The sequence below is a fragment of the Tursiops truncatus genome, chromosome 13, assembly GCF_011762595.2.
Source record: "Tursiops truncatus isolate mTurTru1 chromosome 13, mTurTru1.mat.Y, whole genome shotgun sequence".
NCBI lineage: Eukaryota > Metazoa > Chordata > Mammalia > Artiodactyla > Delphinidae > Tursiops > Tursiops truncatus.
The window spans coordinates 83011046-83036606 of record NC_047046.1 but is presented as its reverse complement, the minus strand read 5'-3'; the positions used below and the strand labels follow the sequence as shown (position 1 = coordinate 83036606).

Below are 25561 nucleotides of genomic sequence, written 5' to 3'. Positions count from 1 at the left end.
TTCTAACTTCTCATTTAGATTTTCTTCCTATGCTGTTGCAGAAAAAAAATAGAGTTGAAATAGAATTCCAACTTGAAATCTCAGCAGTAACACCCCCAAAGAACTGTTTCACTTATTTTATGTTGGAGAACTCTCTTAGATAGTTAATGTCTATTTATATGGTAATTGCTCCCCAATATATGTCTACTTTTTCTCCTTTCAGCTAGATTCCATTTTCACTTAATAACATCAGTCACTAACGTCGTGTGTGAAGTACAATGATCTTCATGAATAGTGCTGAACAGATCAATAAAATGTTCAAGTTTAGCTTAAGCCGAATGCTTAACACTTCATGAATTAAAATGAGGTGAGAAAATACTCGCGAATAGTAGGTCATTTCTCTTCTTTCAGTGATTCCTTGGGAAGAGCGGCCCTCATTTGGCAGTAATATTGCCTCTGCTCTGCCCTCTGCCACCTCCAGCAGACCTTTTGGCACCTTCTGAAAAGTTAGGGAAATAATAGTGTTGGTAAAAATATTCATGGCAGTTTCTCATCTTTAGAGCATTGAACTCAAATGTTCCACCCACATCATGTATATTACAGAATAAAAAGGAGAAGAAGAAGAAAAAGAAGAAGAAACAGCCACAATTAACAACATGAAAGAACATGAGAAATAAACAAGAGAGAGAAAAACTACAAATACTTCAAGGTTTTCCTATTCCATTTTTATTAAAAAAATATTTATTGAGCACCTACTATGTCCACGGCAGTCTTTTTATTATTATTCTGGTGATATAGTTGCAAATAAGTTGCCTTATTTGCAACTATATCACCAGAATAATAATAAAAAGACTGCCGTGGACATAGTAGGTGCTCAATAAATATTTTTTCGTCCTCTCATTATGAAGTATGTACAAGCAGCATACACACATGGCCTTTTGGAGGAGGAGGCACCTGAATTGAGAACTGAATGAGAACAAAGAAGCAGCTGTAAATGCATGTAGGAGACCTTTCATAGGTGCAGAGAATGTGTGATCCAAGGCCTTAAATCAGGAACTGGCATTTTGGATGAACAAACAGAAGGCTGCAGTGTCTGGAGAACAGTGAGAGGGAAAAAAGGAAGGTCAGTGAGCTTGGAAAGAGCCATAAACATTGGGCCCTGCAGGTCATGGTAACAAGACTACAAGGAAGTTTCATTCAACAAACAAGAAATATGTTCAAAGCACTTAGCAGAGAATCCTGCACAGAGCAAAAGCTTAATAAACATGAGGCCGCTGGTTTCAGCTCTGTCTGTACGACGCAGTTGCCCCAGTGCAAAGCCTCAGTCCAATCCCAGAGATGAAAATTGACAGGGATGGGAAGGGCTGGGACATGATTCTAACACAAAGCCAAGGCTAAGAAGTACCTCCTTACATTTTATTATAACTATCAGTGGTAAGAAAATCGACTTGGTTCTTTCATAGCCAGGGTTTCTCAGAGATTAATAGAATCCTGGGCCACTTCCATCTTCTGAGGCTTCTGGTATATTAAAAAAAAGAACAAATACCAAAGTAGCATTATAAATCTTGTGATACTTAATTTGTGAGATTAATGTTTTTAAGTCTAAAGAAAGCTAAAATTCAGTGTTTTTTATTCATTCCTTTGGTAAAGCTCTAGTTTTGGTAAAGTTCTGGGAGCAGAAATGGATGCCCCTCACACCCCACCCCATGGCGGAGCAGGAGGGGCGGAGTGCTTGGTTGTATCTGTAGGGTAAGTGTGGGGATGGGTGACAGAAAATCACAGCCTCAGTGGGGAGAACCCAGAAACAGCAGCTGCTGTTGTTTAAGGAGAGTTGCTTCAAAACACCAGGAGAGAGCCCAGGCAGACCAGGTTAGATGACTGGTCTCTCTTCCTCCCCTCTTTTCTGGGGTTTAGTTATGGAATGGTCAGAAAACAAAGCCTGGAAATTCTGAGTTGAGCACACATGGTGCTATGGACTGAATGTTCGTGTCACCCTCAGAATTGGTATTTTGATACCTAAACCCCAATGTAATGGTATTTGGAAGAGGGACTTCGGGGAGATAACTAGGTTTGGGTGAGGTCATGGGGGTGGAGCCCTCATGCTGCGTGGGATTCATGCCCTCACATAAGGGGATGAAGAGCCCAGACCTGTCTCTCTCCAGCATCTGAAGACACAGCTAGAAGATGGCCAACTACAAACCAGGAAGTGGACTCTCACCAGACACTTGATCTGCCAGCGCCTGGATCTTGGACTTTTAGCCTCCAGAACTGTGAGAAATAAATACCTGTCTTTTAAGCCACCCAGTCTATAGGATTTTTGTTATAGCAGCTTGACTTGACTAATACACATGGCACAGAGAGAAAGGCTGCCTGCCCAGCTCTTTGAGGGCCTTGATCAGGTCAGAACCCACCCCATCCTGGCAAGTCCAGTCCCTGCCCAGGAGGTCAGGTTCCGGGTACAGTCTCTACCCTGCCCTGCCCCATGTATCTGAAGATTCCTGCTTAGCTCTCACAGGGGCTGGCAGGAAGGAGGTGGTCCAGGAAACAAAGTGAACATCAGCAGAGGTTGCAAAGCCTTCACGAGAACGAGGCTGAGCTATGAGCAGAGCTCGATTTAACATTTTCAAATAGTTAGACATAGAACGCAAATGTTAGTTGTAGGTCTCAATTAGGTGCTACAACTGTAAGTAAAATTGTGATCTTTTCCTTAAGGACTAATTGTCATCTAACTCTAGATCTCAGGGTTTGACTAGTATTTAAGCTGAGGATGACCACGAATGTCTCCCAGTGTTATGGTTTTTCCAGTTGGGTTTGCACTGGGTATGTGGGGACCCTGCTCTTCAGAGGGTCTTGCACACACCCTCCCACACCCACACCCCCCACACACACACAGATCACGTGCATTTGTTAAAGAACACAAGCAGCTCTTTAACTTGGGGTTCATTGCTCAGCGTTGGAACAGTATCACCCATAGGCATCTTCTCTTCTGGATCTTGTTTTCAGGCCCCAGGAAAAGCTCCTCCACATCTCTTAATGTCATAGAAATAAAATGTTTCTGTTTCCAAACACCATGAAGTCTTAATGGCTAGTGCTTCTCTGACACCTGAGTGAACAAGCCTTAAAGTGCGGAGAAGCTTTAGCGGTGGAAGCAAACCACCATGAGGTTCTCTTCCCCACAAAACCCATGCTGTTCCTTGATGAATCAACACTTCAGGCGATGTCAACCAGAAGACAGCAAAGAGCTTTGGCTTGCAACTCAAGTCATTCATTCACCCCTCTCTCTTCCATCTTCTGAATCTTTCCCAATCTCTCTGTACAATGCAGTTTTGTACTTTCTCTTAAAGCACGTGTACAAATATTCTACACTTTTAGGAAACTTCGTGTCACTGTATTTGCCTAAAGCCTTTCTTAAGTTGGTCAACTCAGTTAAGCAGGCATTTCTGAATCTTTTAAATGATTCTCGTTTTGCTTTATGTGTAAGTTTTGTATTTTGACATTTCATTTTTAATCTCTAAAGTGCCTAAAAGTTTTTGGAAGTAAGAGAGAAATATGTCCTAAATAAATACATGAAATAATCAAATAATTTCAAAGCAGACCTTATGTGATATTGAACTAATTTACCTTATCCTTATCCTTTTCAAAATAAATAAAATATATTTATAATTCCTTAATACTAGTCAAGCTTCATGTAAGACTTAGTCATCCTTATTAAGTAAGATGTGTTTAAACATAAACACACATAAAACAAGGTTGGGTATTAATCAGTTGACAAAAATACTGTGGCCAGAGGCTCACGGGAACCTAAGGCCAATGGGTTCAGTATTTGCTAATTCAGTCTCTGTAATGACTTTATATAGAACATAAGTACTGGGAGTAATGAAAATCAAGTATACCTACAAGCAAGTCCAACAAAAGATGCAAAGAATGTCAGAAACTTTAAAACAATATTAAGGAATTTCAAATAGATATAATAGTTTGAGATATGTACCACGCTCATGTTTTATAAGATTCAGCACTGCAAAAATATCAGATCATCACAAATTGTTGATATAGTTAATAAAATCTCCATTAAAGATAACATTTTAAATGGAGTTTGACAAAATGCTTCTCAAATTTACATGGGAACGCAAAGATCCAAAAATAGCCAAAGCTCTCTTGAAGGAGAAGAATGTGGGAGGACTTGAACTGCCATATATATGAAGCCAAATTCTAAAGCATATGGTCCTGATGCAAGGGTAGACAAAGAGAACAAGGCAAAAATAGACAGCCTTCAAATAGCCCCCTGCATATATTGACACTTGATTTATGACACAAGAAACTCTTCAAAGCACTGGAGGAAAGGTGGTTCCTTCATATGGTGAAATCTCCTCAAAGATTAAAAGGAAAAACCTTGAACTCTATTCCATATCTTTCACAGAAAAATAATTCCATTGGGATTGTAAATATACATGCAACACACACACACACACACATGCACACACACACACACACACACACGAACTAACCAACTAAACAAGCAAGCAGATACTCTTAATTCAATGAATAGAATATCTTCATGATTTCAGAATGAAAAATATATTTAAGCAGAATACTAAAAATACTCACCATAGAGAAAAATACTATAAACTGAATGGCATGAAACCTAAGATCCCTTGTTTATCAAAAGTGAAAAAGGTATTATTTGCAACGCATACAATCACAAAGTGCTGTTTCCAGAATATACAGAGGAATCCTACATTTCAACACGAAAAAGACAGAAAATCCATAAGAAAGTGGGCCAAAAATATAAGCAAGAATAACCAAATATAAACAGATGCAAAGGGAACCACTGAAATGATTCCGCGGTCAGTATACATGTGGAAAGGTGCCTTACCTCACTAGTGACCAGCAGAACAGCCACTGAACAATGATAAAATTCACTATCCAGCCACATGAATGGTTAAAATTCAAACAGCCAGTGGATGGCACAAATGGAAGACCACAAAAATTCTCATATGTGATGGTGGAAGTGTAAATTGTTATATTCATTGAAGAAAATAGGAAATATTGATTAAGTTGAAGATGCTGATGCCCCATGACTCAGCAATTTATTCTTCAGTGTGTACTGTTAAAGAAAAAGTTATTCTGACACATGCTAAGCCAGTAGGGAAGACTTTATTCAAGATTCTTGCAATGGGGTTATGGCAATAGAGGAGAGAGATTGAGCTCAATTCCCAATACAGTAAAGACAGTTGGGTAATTATTGACAACTAGCGGAGGGAGGGGGTCAGTGGATGGAAAATTACCGAGAGGGGACATCAAGGGTAAGGAGATTCTTGCTAAACTGGCAGGCAGACCAAGGACTCAGACATCAAATGTGGGAGGTGAGGAACTTGATTAGATATCAAAGGCGATCAGATTATGAAAGGTGGGGGAATTCTTGCTAAACTGATGAGCAGGATTCCTGTGAAGACTGGGGCGAGGTGGCCAAGACAGGAGTGGGCCAAGGTTGAAGTCTAGTGGAGCAGAGGGTGGAGGAGCCTGCCTGAGGTTTGGTTACGGAGGAGGTCTTTGTCACACCCAACCACAACCTATGCCTGTGTGCTCTAGGGGAGACATCACATGAATGTTCACAGCGTTATTATTCATAAATTCCAAAACAAGCTCAATGTCAATCAACAGCAGCAGAATAAATAAACTGTGGTGTAATTATACAATGTAACACTTCACAGCTTTGAAATGAATGACCTACAATTATACAAAAAACGTGAATGAATCTCAAAAGCATAATGGTTAATGTGAGCAAATGATGGCAGGTAAAAAAAAACCTATGTATGATTCAATCTATATAAAATGAAAAAGTAGGCAAAGCTATACTCTATTATTTAGAGATATAAACTTGGTAGTAAAAAGAAAAGTAACGAACTGATGATATTATACTCAAGTAAGTATCTACTTTTAGGCGATAAGAAGGAGATTATGATAGAAACAAAGCTACAGTGGGTACTGGTTTCCTGGCAATATTCTAGTTCTTGCTTTAGGTTGTGATTATATATATGTTCACTGTGTAGTAACTCAATAAGCTGAATATTTTTTCTTTCATATACTTCTCTGCATGAGTTTATATTTCATAATAAAAAGGATTTAAAAATATATCTGAATGAATTTTTAAGCATTTTTAATAATTATAATAGTGAAAATGGAGTTTTCTGATATTTGTTGGAAGAAACTTTGCCAGTCATTTTTTCATATTAACATCAGAGATATCATTAATTATCGTGTCACCCATATAGTTTTTCTAATTTTTCTCTATGTGTGTATCACTTAACAGTTTTCAAATAAGTAGGTTGTGCTGCTACAGTTGTGCTTCTTGTTGAAAAGGGACAATCAAACTCCTGTCTTCCAGACCAGTAGTTGCTAGAGGCAGAGGGTGGAGGGTTGGAAAAACAGGTGAAGGGGATCCAAAGGCACAAACTTGCAGCCATAACATAAATCAGTCACGGGGATGTAATGTACAGCATGGTGGCTACAGTTCATATTGTGCTGCAAATTTGAAGGTTGCTAAGAAAATAGATCTTAAGAGTTCTCATCACAGCAAAAAATATGTTTTGTAACTAAAAGGGTGACCGACGTTAACTAGACTCATTGGGGTGATCATTTTGCAATGTATACAAATATCAAACTGTTATGTTGTATACCTGAAACTCGTATAGTGTTCTATGTTATTTATATTTTGATTAAAAGCCAAAACAAATTTAAATGGTTTAGAACATTAAAACTCCAGTTTTCATCATTCTCTTCAGGAGTATTAATCATTGACCTATTCCAATTCAAAAATATTTTATTTTCATTATTCGCTGAATCTTACATCTCCTTAATTCAATACTGACTTTGTTAAAATCTTCTGAGACAAACATAATATGACCAGAAATCCTTAGGGCAACCAACCAATGGTTTATACAAATTCCACAGAAGATATTTACCATTTTCTTTAGTAGTGGTTCATAAGAGTACAAAGGCAGTCACAGTATTGTGGCACCAGCCGTACAATTAGTGGTCTGATTCATTGTCGTACTTCTCTTACTCAAAAAAATAAGTAGATATCTACAGGGACAAACATTGTACTACATACTGGGCACAGAAATGAAAAAGTTATAATGCATAAGGATCCGTCTGAAATGGAAAGCTGGGTGACATAGGAGGCCTTGATCTAAGAGAGAGAGTGTCACAGTTTATGGTTAAATTTAACCTTTAAACCACTTTGAAGAAATAAAAGGTGAAGGGTGCTTTCAGGAAGGAAAAAAACAGTTGAACTCCATCAAGATTTTATTTTTATTTCGTGTATTGCAATGGAATATACTTTAGGAGAAGCACATTTTCCTTAAACCTCCACCATTATTGCATTTTCTAGGCAGATGACACATTAAATCATTTTTATAAGAAAGAGGATTGAAAAATCTATGGATTGAGTTCTTCCTGCACTACAGAATAGTAAATACCACAAACCCTCGTAGCTTGGTAACAAGGCTTTTAAAAATTAAAAATGAAAATGGTTTAAATGGAAAACATTAGAAAAGGAGACTAAAATCTAAGGTTTCGCAGGAACAAAAGTTTATAAGCACGCTTAACACAAGGAGAGGACAAGGGTATCCTCGTATATAGAAAAGAGGGTCTTCAACAGTGTAGACAGTTCTTCCAGGCCTCATGGAATGACATTAAGTCATGCTCTGTATGCCTGTTCCCTGGTGTCTCTATTACCTCAATAGAAGTGGGGAATATTTTGTATACATACATCATGTCATCTTTGAATAAAATTTAAGTGTCTTTAAAAACCTAGTAGTGATTTCTTTGCAAATATTTGTAAAGAGAAAATGAATCCCTGGCTGAGTGGGTTTATATGAATTTTTAACATAGTAACACATATGGTAACTTCAGTATTGAAATTTTGAACACTTTAAGATTGCAGTATGCCACATACTTGTCCCTATAACAATATTGCAGGCATTAAAATCTCCAGTTTACAAATGAGTGACCTGAAGCTCCAAAACGTTACCAAGTTGCTAAATCACCCAGCAAGGAAGATGCAGAGCTGATGTAGACACCCAGCTCTGTCTGACAGCAAAGCCCGCATGGTAACTACAAGATTGCAAGACCATAATTTTTGAAGCGTCACACATCATTATTAATCAATGATCAGAACTGGATTTGAAGATGCTTTTAACTTGTTTTGTTCACTTTACATGCTATAAATTGATTGCAACAGTGTTATTCTTAGTGCAAACTATTACAGTATATGTATTCATTATATTCAGAGAAAACATATGCCTTAATAGTTTTTAAATGTGCACTTTCAAGATGGAAATGGAATGAGTTGCGATGAATCCATCTGTTTCGTTACACTAACGTATATCAGAAATAAGATGAACCCAGCAAGTAGCACACCACAGGCTACCTGGGGAGTTTTACAGGCTGGGCTCTAACTCATAGAGCCATTCCACAGGCTGATGTATTTGAGAAATACTAAAGTGCTAATTTAATAAAATATGATGCAGTTATTTAGATATTGGATATTAATGCAATTGTTTTTCTCTATTCCTGAAGCTCATGTTCAAATAAGAGGTTTAGTTGTGGTAAAGAGAGGTCAGCATGGACTTATTCATGATTTAGGCTTTATATTTCCTAAGACCATTGTTTTTTTAAGTCATACAGAATGATACTCTAATACAATTAAAGTATATAGGAAATTAGAGTGAAATGATACTATGACAATAAATTTTCTCTCATGCAGTTACACTTAAAAATATAAGGTCTTATGATTAAAAACTAGAGTATCTTTTTTTAAAGAGAAATCAAAGAAGAAACTCAAATGCTCTAAAGATAACCATTGCTAATAGATTAGTAGATTTATTTTTATTCTTCTTCTATATATTGGTATATTTTTTCATAAGTTTATATAATATTGAAACGGCGTGTTTTTCAGCCAATATTTTATTATAAACATTTCCATTGCTATCAACATTCTTTAATTAACATAACTTTTAATGACTATTTTTAATGGAGTTAGCATAATATGTTAAAGCAATTTCTTTCCGTTATTCCCATTTAAAATTTTTTACATATAATTCTGGGATAAAAATAATTGTACACATGTTACCCTCATTTAAAAAAATTAACACCTTGGTAGTTCTTTAGGTACAGAGTTATTGAGTCAGCAGAAATAATTTGTTTAAAACTCTTGAAGTGTGTTTCTGGGTAATATTCCCAAATCCTGAAAGTGCCTTTAGGAAAAAAAACCACGATATTTATTTTCCTTTCCTCAGATCCCAGTATAGAATCTGGCACAAAATTGGTACTTAATAAAAAGGTTTTTAGAGCAGAACTGACCGGTATTGCTTTGAGAAATGGAACCATTTTACAGTCCTAAGCAGCGCTGAAAATACTATCGTAATAGCATTGAGGATAGTTATTCTAAAACATTTCTAAATTTTAAAACTAGCATTTTCTCATTTCATTCTGCATAAATTTTAACAGTGAAAATGAGCATTTTTATATGTTTATTATCTACTTGTGTTTTCATTGTGATACATATCACTGTGCACTTCTAAAATATTGGCAAAAGTTCAAGTTCAAGTGAATAAACTGTGACCTCTGTTTGGTGCAGCATTTTGGCCTGACGACACTTATGAACTTGAGGTGAAGCTGCTTTACCCATTCTGAGCAAAGCATGCCTGCTCACTTACCTCTTGCTTCCCTCTCACAGGCAATTTCACATCAGGAGGCTCACATTCTGAAAAAAAATAGGGAGCAAATATCTTATTAATAAGTCACATATATAAGGCCATTAGGGGAAATACAGACACAGGAAGCCGCATATAAATACTCCATGATTGTGCCAATAGCTTAGTTAGTTTTAGTTTTAAGTTTTAGTTTTAGTTTTAAGTTAACACATTTTTGTCTGTTTTGTTCTCTAGCGTATACTCAGTTCCTGGCCTATAATATGTTCTCAATAAACATTCTTAGATGAATGACACAACTGACAGACAAAAAAAATTGAAGGATCAGGTTCAGATTTAGGGTGACAAGGCCTGGTGTGTGTTATAATTCAGGAGAAGACTGGTAAATGTCCTGCTTTAGAACCTTCTAGGAACAATGACTCAGATCACCAGTTCTCCTATTCTCTTCCTTATCTCATTTTTCCCAAACCCCAAACTCTACCCCGGCTCCTCTGAAAATTCCAGTCCAAAGTCAGCAAAAGCACCTTTGTCCTCAACCTCTCTGCAGACTGGTCCTTCCCCTTCTAGCTTTCCTGGACTCTTCCAAGGATGCCCCAAAGGCTCTGCTTCCACACAGCCCTCTGAGGTGTGGTGCTCTTCTCTCCCACAGCCCTTTCACTACAGGACCTGCAGGAATGGGCCTGCTTTCTCCTCATTGCTGCTTTCAGATCATACTCCTCTCGTCCTTTCTAAAAACCTGCAGCTTTGAGGCACATCTCTGCAGATTTTGTCAACCGCTACTCTTCATTGTTGCTGTCATGTGTGGATCCCCTACAGATTCTCCGTCATTTCTAGATGTTTTTAGCTCCTGACTCACTACCACTCTGTCCAAAATATCCCTGTCTTACATTTGTAACAATCTGAACGTTCATGTAGATGATCTTTCCGACACCCTAGCCTCAAGGTTTTTGAAATCCTCCCCTCTGATGATCTTATGGTGCACACTACCTAGATCACTCGTTCCCATGGCCATTTCCTGACTTGGACATCACCAGTGAGGATAGACCCTCAATTACCTCAGCAGCATGCGTCCCATTCCTAACCATCACTTCCTAATCCCTTAGCAGCTCAGCTCCAACCATCTTTCAACCCCACCAGGTTCTCAATCTGCTGATCTGATGTCCTCAATGACCTTTCTTGAACTACCTAGGCTAGACCCATGATTACTCAATATAATCACTTCCGTGCATACACTCTCCACTCTCTCACTCTCTCTAGCTTTATTATTGTCACTTGACAACACCAAGGTCTGACTTAATCCACCACATGCTTGCTTGCATTTCTACAGTGAGCATGGCTAAAGAAATGTACCCAACCATGAGGACTGAACTCATCCTTAAAATTTATCACTGGGAACGACAAACTGCTCCTTATATGATGCATGACAACCATTTCCTATTTCATTTACCTTCCCATTCTCTTCTCCTTTCTCCCCAAACTCCAAGCATCACTTTTCCATTTTTATTCTTGGTTTTCTATTCATGGAGGAAATCAGGCTTCAGAATAGAATCTTGCAAACTCCCACTACCATGTCTATTCACTTTCTGGCATCTGCACCCACATGCTTTGTGTCCCTGATGCTCATATAAGTGAACAAACCGTGATCCCATCTAAGGCCACCCCCTCCTTCTGTGCACTAGATTCCATCACCTCCCACGTGCACAGGGATAGATTTCAGCTATCCCCTGCTTTAGACAGAATCGCTTTAATTAATTGTGTTCTTGTCCTCACTCCCCTCTCCAGCTACCACATATTTCTTTTCTCTCTTGGTACCAAAACTCCTCAAAAGGAGTGTCTAAATTATAAAATCGCTAGGAGATAAACAAGGGAGAAAGTCTTAGATAACTTTGGGTTTGGTGATGACTTTTGAGATACTACACCAAAGGGGACCCATGAAAATTAATTAAAATGAAAAAGTTCTGCTGTGAGGGGCATTGTCAAGAGAATGAGAAGACAAGCCACAGACTGGGAGAAAATATTTGCAAAAGACACATCTGATAAGGGACTGTTATCCAAAATGTACAAAGACCACCTAAAACTCAAGAATAAAAAAACTTGATTTAAAAACAGGAAAAAGATCTAAACAGACACCTCACCAAAGAGGATATACAGATGGCAAATAAGCATATGAAAAGATGCTCCACATTCTTTGTCATCAGGGAATTGCAAATGAAAACAACAATGAGATACCACGACACACCTGTTAGGATGGCCAAAATCCAAAACTCTGATAACACCAAGTGCTGACAAGGATGTGGAGCAACAGAAGCTCTCATTCATTTCTGACTGGAATGCGAAATGGTGCAGCCACTTTGGAAGACAGTTTGGCAGTTTCTTATAAAATGAAACACATTCTTACCATACAATCCAGCAATCACATTTCTTGGTATCTGCCTAAAGGAGTTGAAATCTTACATCCTAAGAAAGATCTGCACGTGAATGTTTATAGAAGTTTTATTCATAGTGGTCCAAACTTGGAAGCAACCAAGAAGTCCTTCAGTAAGTGAATGGATAAATAAACTATGGTGCATCCAGACAACTGAATATTATTCAAGACTAAAAAGAAATGAGCTATCAAGCCATGAAAGGACACGGAGGAAATTTAAATGCATCTTACTAAGTGAAAGAAGCCAATCTGAAACATCTGCATACCCTATGACTCCAAGTATACAATTTCCTGGAAAAGGCAAAACTATGGAGACAGTAAAAAAGATCAGTGAGTGCCAGGGCATAGGGAGAGGGCGTAATGAACAGGCAGAGCACAGAGGATTTTTATGGCAGCGAAACACTTCTGTTTGATTCTTATACTCTTTTGCTTAATATTTCACTTTTAATAGGATATTAAGTTTACACTTCATTTGTGACAGATACATCCACCTCCACCCCCCACCAAGATAGTTATTTTCTTGCTAGATACCAGCAACCAAACTTGGATTATAGTTTCCAGCTGCTCTTGCAAGTAGGTAGGGCTGTTTGAGTGGCTTTTAACAATGGAATCTGAGCAGAAGTGACATGTATGTGTCCTTGGTGGGGAAGATGTGCTTGACTCTTTCTTTTGGTTTCATCTTCCAATGATTTATTGAAGACAAGTGTGGCAACTTTACTGAAGATCATAAAACCACAATATAGAGTCTAGGTCTTTGAATTACCTCTTGGAGGAAAGCTCCCTTGCTGAACAAGAACATCTGTTTTAGACTTTCTATGAGAGAAAAGTAAATTTTCTTCATGTTGAAGCCGTTAGGCAGGCATGTTGGAGTTTTTTTGTTAGAGCAGATAGTATTGCCCTAACTAATAAATAATTCTCTAATAAAATCAAATGTCCTCTGTAGAATATGGATGATAAATCTAGCGTGCCATGGAAATTCTTACATAAAATTTTAAAATTTTCATGTAATATTGTGAGTAGAAAAAGCTGGAATATATTCAAAAATATTCATTTTACATCATAAAAGTAAGTTGTATAATTGTCAAAGATCCCTCATTCCTATTCTTTGACATGCCTACTTTCAGAAAATATATTTCTCTTTTGTTTTTCATAGATAATGAAAAACATAATGTATAATTTATGTTTATGTTTTGTAGGAAACTGGTAAAGTTTACTAAATTCAAAAGCTCTGTGGTAATGATATTCTAATAACCGAGTGCTTTTTAAAAAAGCACTTGGGATTTGTTAAGTTTATCTCATTAAAATCAGTAACGTTATTCTAATTCAAGATATCAATTAATTGATTACTGCCATGGACAAATTTAACAAACATTCAGGAAGCGGCATAGATAAATTAGCATTCTAAAACTCTTCAAGTTTCACACTATGGTCAGAACACAATCCTAAATTATTTTTCAATTTTGTGTTTTTCTAACTGCATTTTAAAATATTTTACTCATCATCTTTCACTGCATCATTACTTTAAAATACCAAAGCCACTGTTCTGAAAATATATTCATATATGTGCATAAAACCCTTAAAATTTTTTTCAACCATCCTGTATACACATACACATATATATATATATCCAGTCCTTGTTACTCATGGATTCTGTATTTTTGAATTCATCCTTTTGCTAAAATTTAATTGTAACCTCAAAATAAATATTTGTTGGCTTTTTTGCAGTCATTCACAAACATGCCCAGAGCAGCAAAAAATTTTAGTTACTTTCCCAGCTGAGGCTGCACAAGACAATGCTCTCTTTTCTTACTTCAGTTCTCTGGCTGGAATCAAGCTCCCTTTTTTGTAGGTTTTTGTTAGTGATTTTGCTATTTAAAATGGCCCCCAAGAACAGTGCTCAAGTGTCAACTACTGTTCTGTTAAAAGATAAACTGAGGCATATCACACATGTTAAGAGTTTATTTGAGCAAAAATTGATTTGAGTTGGGCAGTGCCAAACAGGAAGTGGTTAGGAGCACACAAGCGAGAGCTGAAGCAGTGCAAGGATGTTATGCATTGGATGTAGCTTTAAGGCTGGTTAGCTCTTTGTGATTGGTTGTCCTTAGGTTTCAATGCCAAAACCTTGAGACATTTCCCGGATTAGACTTCGGTTTACCTACAGAGGCCACCAGAGCATGAGAGTCCCCTGAGTTTAATGGCCTCCTTGTTTAATTAATTTAAGAGTTCCTAAGCACCGGAAGGCTATGATGTGCCCTTATGGAGAAAATACATGTGTTAGATAAGCTTTTTTCAGGCATGAGTTACAGTGCTGTTGGTTAGAGTTCAATGTTAATGCGTCAACAATAGATATTAAATATCAGTCCCTGAGACGCTTTCAGTGGATCGGTGAGTTTCTCCCTTTCTAGACTACATATCTGAATAAAACTGATTTTTCTTCATGTATTTATTAAAAGTGAAAAAATTTATTGCAATAGATTGATTCCAAAAGCAGATAAAAGAATCTAGCTGTCTTATATTAAACGAGACATTAAAAAGATTTTCAACAATGCAAAACAATACCATTCTTCTCATTAAATTATTTTTTCTTTTGGTAAATACAATTAATTTTGTTAAAATTATGTTTATGTTGTCAGTTTATTTGTTACAAAACATTATTTATGTTAACCTCTAATGGGTTTATCATTATTAAATGGATTAATAAGAATTTTTCTAATATGCTAAATATTGATAAACAGGACCAGTGGCATGCTGGTACTCTGATTCTCTGGGAAGAAAAAGTTCTGATCTGAGGTATTTGACAATTTCCTTGTGATACACACTCCAGTGATGTGCGATGGTAAACAATTAATAACTTGTTCTCTGAGAGAAGTTACAACATAAATGTCTCCATGTACAAGTGACACAACCTTGAAACAACAAATCCTTGAGTTGGAACTTCATTCATTAATATAAATGGCTTTTAAGCTGAATTAACTATTTTTTAATACAAGAAGATTACTTCAATTTTTTTACACTTTTTATAGTACAATGACACACTTTATAATCTTCATTATTAATATTTTTTAAATCAACAAAGCAAAAAATCAAGCCTTACTTTGTAGCATTTGTCAATTGCTGTGGTGTAAATATTCCTTCCATGGCCAATTTCAAGCCACCAAACTATCATCCAACAGGCAGTGATGAAGACATGTTGGACAGCACAACAGGATGTAGTATTTCCACCTTACAGATAGACCAGAAATAACTAACCTCAAAAAAATAGATAACAGAAAGTTGTAGTAAAATGGAGAGTGATGAGTTTTGAGGATTTATTATTTTGGCTTTATTATAAATTATTTTTTGTAAGTATATGCAATTTATTTTTTAATAATGAACCTTTTTAAAAACTGGCTTGCAAAATTCTTGAAACTTTAACAAGCGTCCTTGCCAGCTGGCTCTACCACATACTGAAATACTGGCACCATGGGCATTTTCAAACTAAGAACGTGAGTCACTACATGCAAAGTTGAGTCAACGTCAGAATCAGTTCTAGAGAGTCTGTGCTCTTCCGTTCCAGCACATTCTGGATATGACCTTCATGGAAAGAAACTCACTGGAGCTTCCCTGGTGGTGCAGTGGTTGAGAGTCTGCCTGCCGATGCAGGGGACACAGGTTCGTGCCCCGGTCTGGGAAGATCCCACATGTCGCGGAGCAGCTAGGCCCGTGGGCCATGGCCGCTGTGCCTGCGCATCCGGAGCCTGTGCTCCGCAACGGGAGAGGCCACAACAGTGAGAGGCCCGCGTACCACAAAAAAAAAAAAAAAAAAGAAACTCACTGAAGGTCGCCCATGTCTCTAAGACAGTTAATGATCCCATCCTGAGACCAGCGTTTGAGAACTGCTGAGTTAGTGCCAAGTGAGTGGATTAGCTTTAAGTCTAGAGCCCGGGTGTGGATTGATGATGACCTCCAGAGTTCCTGCAGTTCAGAATTTGATCTGATTAAACACAAGGATGCCATACTTCTGAAATAATGAACCCAAGGGCGTTTGACAGAGGAAGTTAAGTATTCATTAAACAAGTGTTGAGAAGTGGAATAGAAGGTTCTGAGTGAGAAAAGGAGGGGAAGTAAGTTTGTTAAAAAGGACTTGAGATGAGTCCTATTAATTGTAATACTTTTACTAGAGTCTTCCATCTCTGCATGACAATGTTTATTTCTTAGGTTGACGTTAACTTGTGCAATGGATAAACGTGAGGGCAAAATGTAATTGCAATGTGTGATTGCAACTGCTTTCTAACTTATTATCACAAGAGAGGTCTTTTGTTCTGCTAAACAGTTGAGATGTTTGATATACAAAATGGGTCTAAAGGAAGCCTGAGGAGACTTGAGATGCCAGACTCCTCCGCAGCACAGAGACTTTGAATTCCGAAAATAATCCAGGAGGAAGAGATTGAGAAGAATACGAGGAAGAGGGACAAGAAGAAATGATCTCAGAAGCTTGGGACCATGTGGCCCAAAGCATAAGGATGTGGAATGCTCAATATGAAATTGCCTTGTCCATGTCTCTTGCCACTCTTCTCTATTCTACACCTTCAGATTCCTTGCACACATGTCTGTGCATGTGTGTCTTCTCACATGCTTGGCTGTGTGTATAGAGATGCAGCAGGAAGTGGCTTGCCAGAGGCTGGTAACTCAGATAACAGTGGTGAGATGACTCATAATTGAAATAACAATTCCGTAAGGGCAAGAATTTGGAAGAAGAGGTGACTGCTAAAAAATAAGCTTCTAAAGAATTCACAAAAATTTTAGGAAAACTTTGAACTTCCATAGAATATGAAATGGACATTTTTGGAGGGAATTCGTTTTTCAGTCTCCAGAAGCAGAGATAGCCTAATTTAAAGACAGTCACACTTTGACATCTCTCATGTCTTAGTCCATTCTGGCTGCTAAAACATCACTGAATAGGTGGCTTATCCACAACAAATGTTCCTGAGTTCTGGAAACTGGAGGTGCAGGATCAGGGCTTCCCAGTTCATAGGTCCCATACAGGATAAATCCAAAGACAAACACTCCAAGACACATATTATTCAAACTATCAAAAATTAAATACAAAGAAAAAATATTAAAAGCAGTAAGGGAAAAACAACAAATAACAAAGAAGAGAATCTCCATAAGGTTAACAGCTGATCTTTCAGCAGAAACTCTGCAAGCCAGAAGGGAGTGGCGGGACATATTTAAAGTAATAAAGGGGAAAATCCTACAACCAAGATTACTCTACCCAGCAGAGATCTCATTCAGATTTGATGGAGAAATTAAAACCTTTACAGACAAGCAAAAGCTAAGAGAATTCAGCACCACCAAACCACCTTTACAACAAATGCTAAAGGAACTTCTCTAGGCAGGAAACACAAGAGAAGGAAAAGACCTACAATAACAAACCCAAAACAATTAAGAAAATGGTAATAGGAGCATACATATTGATAATTACCTTAAATGTAAATGGATTAAATGCTCCAACCAAAACACATAGACTGGCTGAATGGATAGAAAAATAAGACCTGTATATATGCTGTCTACAAGAGACCCATTTCAGACCTAGGGGCACATACAGACTGAATGTGAGGGGGTGGAAGAAGATATTCCATGCAAATGGAAATCAAAAGAAAGCTGGAGTAACAATTCTCATATCAGAAAATATAAACTATAAAACAAAGACTATTACAAGAGACAAAGAAGCACACTACATAATGATCAAGGGATCAATCCAAGAAGAAGATATAACAATTGTAAATATTTATGCACCCAACATAGGAGCACCTCAATATATAAGGCAAACATGAACAGTCATAAAAGGGGAAATCAACAGTAACACAATCACAGTAGGGGACTTTAACACCCCACTTTCACCAATGGACAGATCATGCAAAATGAAAATAAATATGGAAACACAAGCTTTAAATGATACATTAAACAAGATGGACTTAATTGATATTTATAGGACATTCCATTCAAGAGAATACACATCCTTCTTAAGTGCTCATGGAACATTCTCTAGGATAGATCGTATCTTGGGTCACAAATCAAGCCTTGGTAAATTTAAGAAAATTGGAATCGTATCAAGTATCTTCTCCGACCACAACGCTATGAGACTAGATATCAATTACAGAAAAAAATCTGTAAAAAATACAAAAACATAGAGGCTAAACAATACACTACTTAATAACCAAGGGAATCACTGAAGAAATCAAAGAGGAAATCAAACAATACCTAGAAACAAATGACAATGAAAACACGACAACCCGAAACCTATGGGATGCAGCAAAAGCAGTTCTGAGAGGGAAGTTTATAGCAATACAATCCTAACTTAAGAAACAAGAAACGTCTCAAATAAACAACCTAACCTTACACCTAAAGCAATTAGAGAAAGAAAAACAAGAAAACCCCAAAGGTAGCAGGAGGAAAGAAGTCATAAAGATCACATCAAAAATAAATGAAAAAGAAATGAAGGAGACTATAGCAAACATCAATAAAAGTAAAAACAGGTTCTTTGAGAAGATAAACAAAATTGATAAACCTTTAGCCAGACTCATCAAGAAAAAAAGGGAGAAGACTCAAATCAATAGAATTAGAAATGAAAAAGGAGAAATAACAACTGACACTGCAGAAATACAAAGAATCATGAGAGATTACTACAAGCAACTATATGCCAATAAAATGGACAACCTGGAAGAAATGGACACATTCTTAGAAATGTACAACCTTCCAAGACTGAACCAGGAAGAAATAGAAAATATGAACAGACCAATCACAAGCACTGAAGTTGAAACTGTGACTAAAAATCTTCCAACAAACAAAAGCCCAGGACCAGATGGCTTCACAGGCGAATTCTATCAAACATTTAGAGAAGAGCTAACACCTGTCCTTCTCAAACTCTTCCAAAATATAGCAGAGGGAGGAACACTCCCAAATTCATTCTATGAGGCCACAATCACCCTGAGACCAAAACCAGAAAAAGATGTCACAAAGAAAGAAAACTACAGGCCAACATCACTAATGAACATAGATGCAAAAATCCTCAACAATATACTAGCAAGCAGAATCCAGCAACACATTAAAAAGATCATACACCATGATCAAGTGGGGTTTATCCCAGGAATGCAAGGATTCTTCAATATACGCAAATCAATCAATGTGATACACCACATTAACAAATTGAAGGAGAAAAAACATATGATCATCTCAATAGATGCAGAGAAAGCTTCTGACAAAATTCAACACCCATTTAAAAACCCTTTAGAAAGTAGGCACAGAGGGAACTTACCTCAAAATAATAAAGTCTGTATCTGACAAGCCCACAGCCAACATCGTCCTCAATGGTGAAAAACTGAAACCATTTCCACTAAGATCAGGAACAAGACAAGGCTGCCCACTCTCACCACTATTATTCAACATAGTTTTGGAAGTTTTAGCTACAGCAATCAGAGAAGAAAAAGAAATAAAAGGAATCCAAATGGGAAAAGAAGAAGTAAACTGTCACTGTTTGCAGATGACATGATACTATACATAGAGAATCCTAAAGATGCTACCAGAAAACTACTAGAGCTAATCAATGAATTTGGTAAAGTAGCAGGATACAAAATTAATGCACAGAACTCTCTGGCATTCCTATACACTAATGGTGAAAAATCTGAAAGTGAAAGTAAGAAAATACTCCCATTTACCATTGCAACAAAAAGAATAAAATATCTGGGAATAAACCTACCTAGGAGACAAAAGACCTGTATGCAGAAAATTGTAAGACACTGATGAAAGAAATTAAAGATGTTACAAATAGATGGAGAGATATACCATGTTCTTGGATTGGAAGAATCAACATTGTGAAAATGACTATACTACCCAAAGCAATCTACAGATTCAATGCAATCCTTATCAAACTACCATTGACATTTTTCACAGAACTAGAACAAAAAATCTCACAATTTGTATGGAAGCACAAAAGACCCTGAATAGGCAAAACAATCTTGAGAAAGAAAAACAGAGCTGGAGGAATCAGGATCCCTGACTTCAGACTGTACTACAAAGCTACAGTAATCAAGACAGTATAGTACTGGCACAAAAACAGATATATAGATCAATGGAACAGGATAGAAATCCCAGAGATAAACCCATGCACATATGGTCACCTTATCTTTGATAAAGGAGGCAAGAATATACAGTGGAGAAATACAGCTTCTTCAATAAGTGCTGCTGGGAAAACTGTATAGCTACATGTAAAGGAATGTAATTAGAACACTCCCTAACACCATACACAAACAGAAACTCAAAATGGATTAGAGACCTAAATCTAAGACCGAACACTGTAAAACTCTTAGAGGAAAACATAGGAAGAACACTTTTTGACATAAATCACAGCAAAATCTTTTTGATCCACCTCCTAGAGTAATGGAAATAAAAACAAAAATAAACAAATGGGACCTAATGAAACTTCAAAGCTTTTGCATAGCAAAGGAAACCATAAACAAGACAAAAGGACAACCCTCAGAATGGGAGAAAATATTTGCAAACGAATCAATTGACAAAGGATTAATCTCCAAAATATATAAACGGCTCATGCAGCTCAGCATTAAAAAAACAAACAACCCAATCCAAAAATGGGCAGAAGACCCAAATAGACATTTCTCCAAAGAAGATATACAGATGGCCAAGAAGCATATGAAAAGCTGCTCAGCATCACTAATTATTAGAGAAATGCAAATCAAAACTACAATGTGGTATCACCTCACACCAGTTAGAATTGGCATCATCAGAAAATCTATAGACAACAAATGCTGGAGAGGGTGTGGAGAAAAGGGAACTCTCTTGCACTGTTGGTGGGAATGTAAATTGATATAGCCACTATGGAGAACAGTATGGGGGTTCCTTAAAAAAATAAAAGTAGAACTACCATAGGACAGCAATCCCACTACTGGGCATATACCCTGAGAAAATCATAATTTAAAAAGAGTCATGTACCACAATGTTCATTGCATCTCTATTTACAATAGCCAGGACATGGAAGCAACCTAAGTGTCCATCAACAGACGAATGGATAAAGAAGATGTGGCACATATATACAATGGAATATTACTCAGCCATAAAAAGAAACGAAATTGAGTTATTTGTAGTGAGGTGGATGCACCTAGCGTCTGTCATACAGAGTGAAGTAAGTCAGAAAGAGAAACACAAATACCGTATGCTAACACACATATATGGAATCTAAAAAAAAAAAAAGAAATGGTCATGAAGAACCTAGCGGCAAGATGGGAATAAAGATGCAGACCTACTAGAGAATGGACTTGAGGAGGGGGAGGGGGAAGGGTTAGCTGGGACAAAGTGAGAGAGTGGCATGGACACATATACATTACCAAATGTAAAATCGATAGCTAGTGGGAAGCAGCCACATAGCACAGGGAGATCAGCTCGGTGCTTTGTGACCACCTAGAGGGGTGGGATAGGGAGGGTGGGAGGGAGGGAGATGCAAGAGGGAAGAGATATGGGGATATATGTATATGTATAACTGATTCACTTTGTTATAAAGCAGACATTAAGACACCATTGTAAGGCAATTATACTCCAATAAAGATGTTAAAAAAAAAAGCGACAGTCACACTTCGACATCCTTCATGTCTTAGTCCGTTCAGGCTGCTAAAACACCACCGACTGGGTGGCTTATCCATAGCAAATGTTTCTGAGTTCTGGAAACTGGAGGTGCAGGATCAGGGCTTCCCAGTTCATAGGTCGCACCTTCCTGCTGTGTCCTCACGTGGTGGAAGGGCCAATGAGCTCGGAGGGGTATCTTTGAAAAGGGCACTATCCCATTCATGAGGCTCCACCCTCATGACCCATCCCCTCCCAACAGCTCCATCTCTTCATCCCATCACATTGAGCAGTAGGATTTCAACACAGGGGTTTGGAGGGACAGGAATATTGAAGCCATAACACCCTGGTTCAGGAGCGTCTTCTACTAACCTTTCAAAGCTCGTAGAGTAGTGACTCATTACATTGGTCTGGTCTGATGGTTCTTTTTTGTTTGTTTGTTTGTGTTACCCCACCACTCGGCTTGCAGGACCTTAGTTCCCCCACCAGGGATCTAAGCCGGGCCCCCTACAGTGGAAGCATGAAGCCCTAACCACTGTACCACCAGGGAATTCCCAAGGTTTGATGAAAATTTGACCATTCGATAGACTAACTTAACTGAGGAAATTTAATCTGTGCTTATTGCACCTTTTTGGCTTCCTGTTTCAAAATGTAAATCTAGTTTTATTCAATTGCAGTTTAATCTCTGGATTCATAGTCCATGTTCATTATTTTCTAAAGCTGAGTGTATGTTTGCATGTGCGTAGGTATAGGTACATCTATGTCTACATCTAAGTTTATGTAACTATCTGTAAGAGTGCTCATTTTAATGTGAGGTTTCCCTAAATATTAAGACAAACACTTTACAATGGTATCACCTACACTACTAGTCACACATCGTTTGCCAAAATAAGAAAGAAATCCTAAATTCAATGTCCTAGAAGCAACTTGCTTTCAATTTCCTGTAATTTAAAACTAGCAACGGCCAGCAGGTGTAACCAAGTACATTTCAACTGTCAGACAGTTTCAGAGAGAGAAATAAAATCACTAAGGTAACCAGCTTCTAAAAAACCCTGTGAATCGTGAAGGCATTTTCACATAACGTCAAACCTAAATTATACTTGGAAGACTAAAATTTTAAACTGCCTCCTTAAAAGTAGGATTCATTTTCCACTATTGTCTGTTTCCCAAGGCTGTAAATATGTATTTAGCATTTGTGCTATATTGGCTTCTTTTTAAACCCAAAATAAAAACAAAATAGTGAGATGAAAAAAATATTTCACTGTTCTTGTAGCAAAGCTAGTCAAAGAAAGGTCCCAAAACACGTCAGTCAAATTATGTCAAATGTGTCCCTGGCCACTTTAATACAATAAGTGACATACTGAGAATTGATGATTAAATGGAAAATTTGAACCGTATCTTTATCCTGGGGGAGAGAAAATATTGTATCTCAATTCATATGCTTTCTTTTTCTGCCTCTATGATTGCGTTCCTCAGCTAGAGACGTACTGTGTCCTCTTCATAACCATTACTCAATTCTATTTGTGTTCCTGCATCTTCTACACGGCCATCGTCCAGCCCAGCCATGCTCGTCACACACCGTATCAGTCCTCACCTATCACACACACACACTCAATTTATCTGATGCATAGCTTGTTTCAGATAGCTGTCATCTGTTGTAAATGAAGTCCCAAATGTTGCCTTGCTGACTGTTCCCTACAGATAGTACCAGGCATGTCAAACAAGTAATGCAATTGTACAGTGATGTGACTTCCTTCCGTTTGTAACCATACCACGGGCAGAAGGAACTGTACCCTGACGATGGGTTTGGTGACTCGGCACTGCAGACCACCTGCCAAATTTCACAAAAATATCCCTTGTGTCTTAGGACACCATTTATTTCCCCCAAACTGATGGATAATAATAATTCCTGGGAGCCTCCAGAGCATTTTGAGATGAATGTTTATGTACTTTTAAGCCTTCATGCTAATGCACAAGTTGCTGCTGCATGGACAGAGGGGAAATTGTGAATGAAACAAGCAATTTGTTCTACTTTCCATATTCAACTGACAGAAGAGAAGGCCCTTTTCTAATGTTTTTCTCTGTCATGGACTGCTGAGAAGTAATGCAGACAATGATGGTGGTGGCATGATAATTTTCTGCAGCTTTCTGAAGCTTGCCAGTTGCAAAATTACTCCTGGTGCAAGTTAATAAATAATGTATGCACTGTTAATAGATTCAAATTCTTAAGTTCCTGTTAGAGAGAGACTGTGCGAAATCATCAGAGAAGTGCTGTATTAAATTGGAATGGGTAGGAGGAAGAGAGAGAGGTTGAGACAGAGAGAAAAAAGGAGAGAGGAAGAAAACTGAACATGTGTTCAAGTCACAGACGCTATTTTTACTGTAAAAACCTAAAGCTAATAAATTTTAAGCAATCAGAAAATTTTGTTCCAGGCCTTGAATATTTTTATATAACATTAAATATTTATATTTATATAATTTATGTTTAAATTCCCTTCCAGTTTGAAAATTAATATCTCATATTCCCAATAACTTTATGAAAATTAATTCCAAATATCTGATTTCTTTGTTTTGCTTCCTGATACTGACGTCTAGACTACGTTTTTTTTTAACTTAATGGAAATACAACATTTATATATACATAATATATATATACACACACGTATATATATCTCATAAATATCTGTATCTGACTTTCATCTCAATACCACTTAAACCTATTACGCGATGTTATACACAGTAATTGCGTCTTTTTTAAAACTTTCATAATATAAACCTTCATGTTGTATACAGGTCTACTTACAGGGATCAGCAAACTTTCTCTATAAAAGACCAGATAGTAAATAGTTTAGGCTTTGCAGCCGTGTTGTCTGTGTCACAATCACTCAGCTCTGCCACTGTAGTGAAATCAGAAGGTGATTGATAAACGAGTCAGGGTGACTGTGTTTCATATCTGGGTCATAGTTTGCCATCTCCTGTCCTAAGGAAAACGTAACCTGATACAAATTATTGGAATACAAATTATTCCAAATTTCTCCTATAATCCCCCAGGCTATTGCAACGTTTTTTGAAGGCTCTGGAAGTTCTCCACTGGCTGAAAAAGCATGTCACATATTGTACGTTAGAGGCACAAAGACTGCCCCACCCTCTTCGTGGTGCACGTGGTAGCTTGCTCGGGTACCTGCTAGAACAGACAGGAGTCCTTTCCCCTCCTGCACAGGTGGTCGCTCTCCATGGCAGGTTTGCATTCCCAGTGCAGGAGGGCACCCGGCACCCATCCTCCTTAGGCAGGATGGGTGGAGGGTAGCTGCATGTGTGTGCACACAACCCTTTGGCTTCTGAAGAACAACGGCTTTGTTAGGTGCTGCCAGTGAGACGGGGGCACAGTTGGGAGCTGGAAGAATAAGCATCATACGCTGTCTCTTCTCTGTTCAATGAGCTCCTTCCTGGGTTCAGCGTGGAGAGCTGATACTATTATCCCCATGGAGAAAAGGACCAAAATGATAGATATGTGATCAATGAACATATAAAAAATTAACAAATGCCACAGAAGAGAGTGCCTTAGACTGACTACAAATCAAGGTGCTTTGTATCTTTCTTTTAACAACCTTTCAATACACTTGTTTGATTTCAGCAATACGAGGAGACAGCATTTTAAGACGACTTTTCATCTCCTATATCATGGGAAGTGCCCTTTCAAAGTCTAAACAAAATAATGTCATCTGTGTCTGTGTGTCACCCAGCTTGGCATTATGCTCCAAAGAGTCAAATGGATCTGTTAACCTTCGATGCCACTTTGGATCCAGGCTGGTGGCTGTGATGAAAGTTTCTT

At 37.7% G+C, this 25561-nt stretch overlaps 1 protein-coding gene across 1 annotated transcript in view; it reads right to left on the bottom strand.

The window, feature by feature from the left end:
- LOC101330221 (HIG1 domain family member 1A, mitochondrial-like) overlaps positions 1-23295 on the bottom strand; it is a 130857-nt gene extending 107562 nt beyond the window's left edge. The window contains exon 1 of the mRNA XM_019936391.3: positions 23218-23295. Within this exon, the coding sequence (XP_019791950.1) occupies positions 23218-23295 (78 nt within the window). The remainder of the gene's footprint in view (positions 1-23217) is intronic.
- Between the last annotated feature and the right edge of the window lie 2266 nt (positions 23296-25561).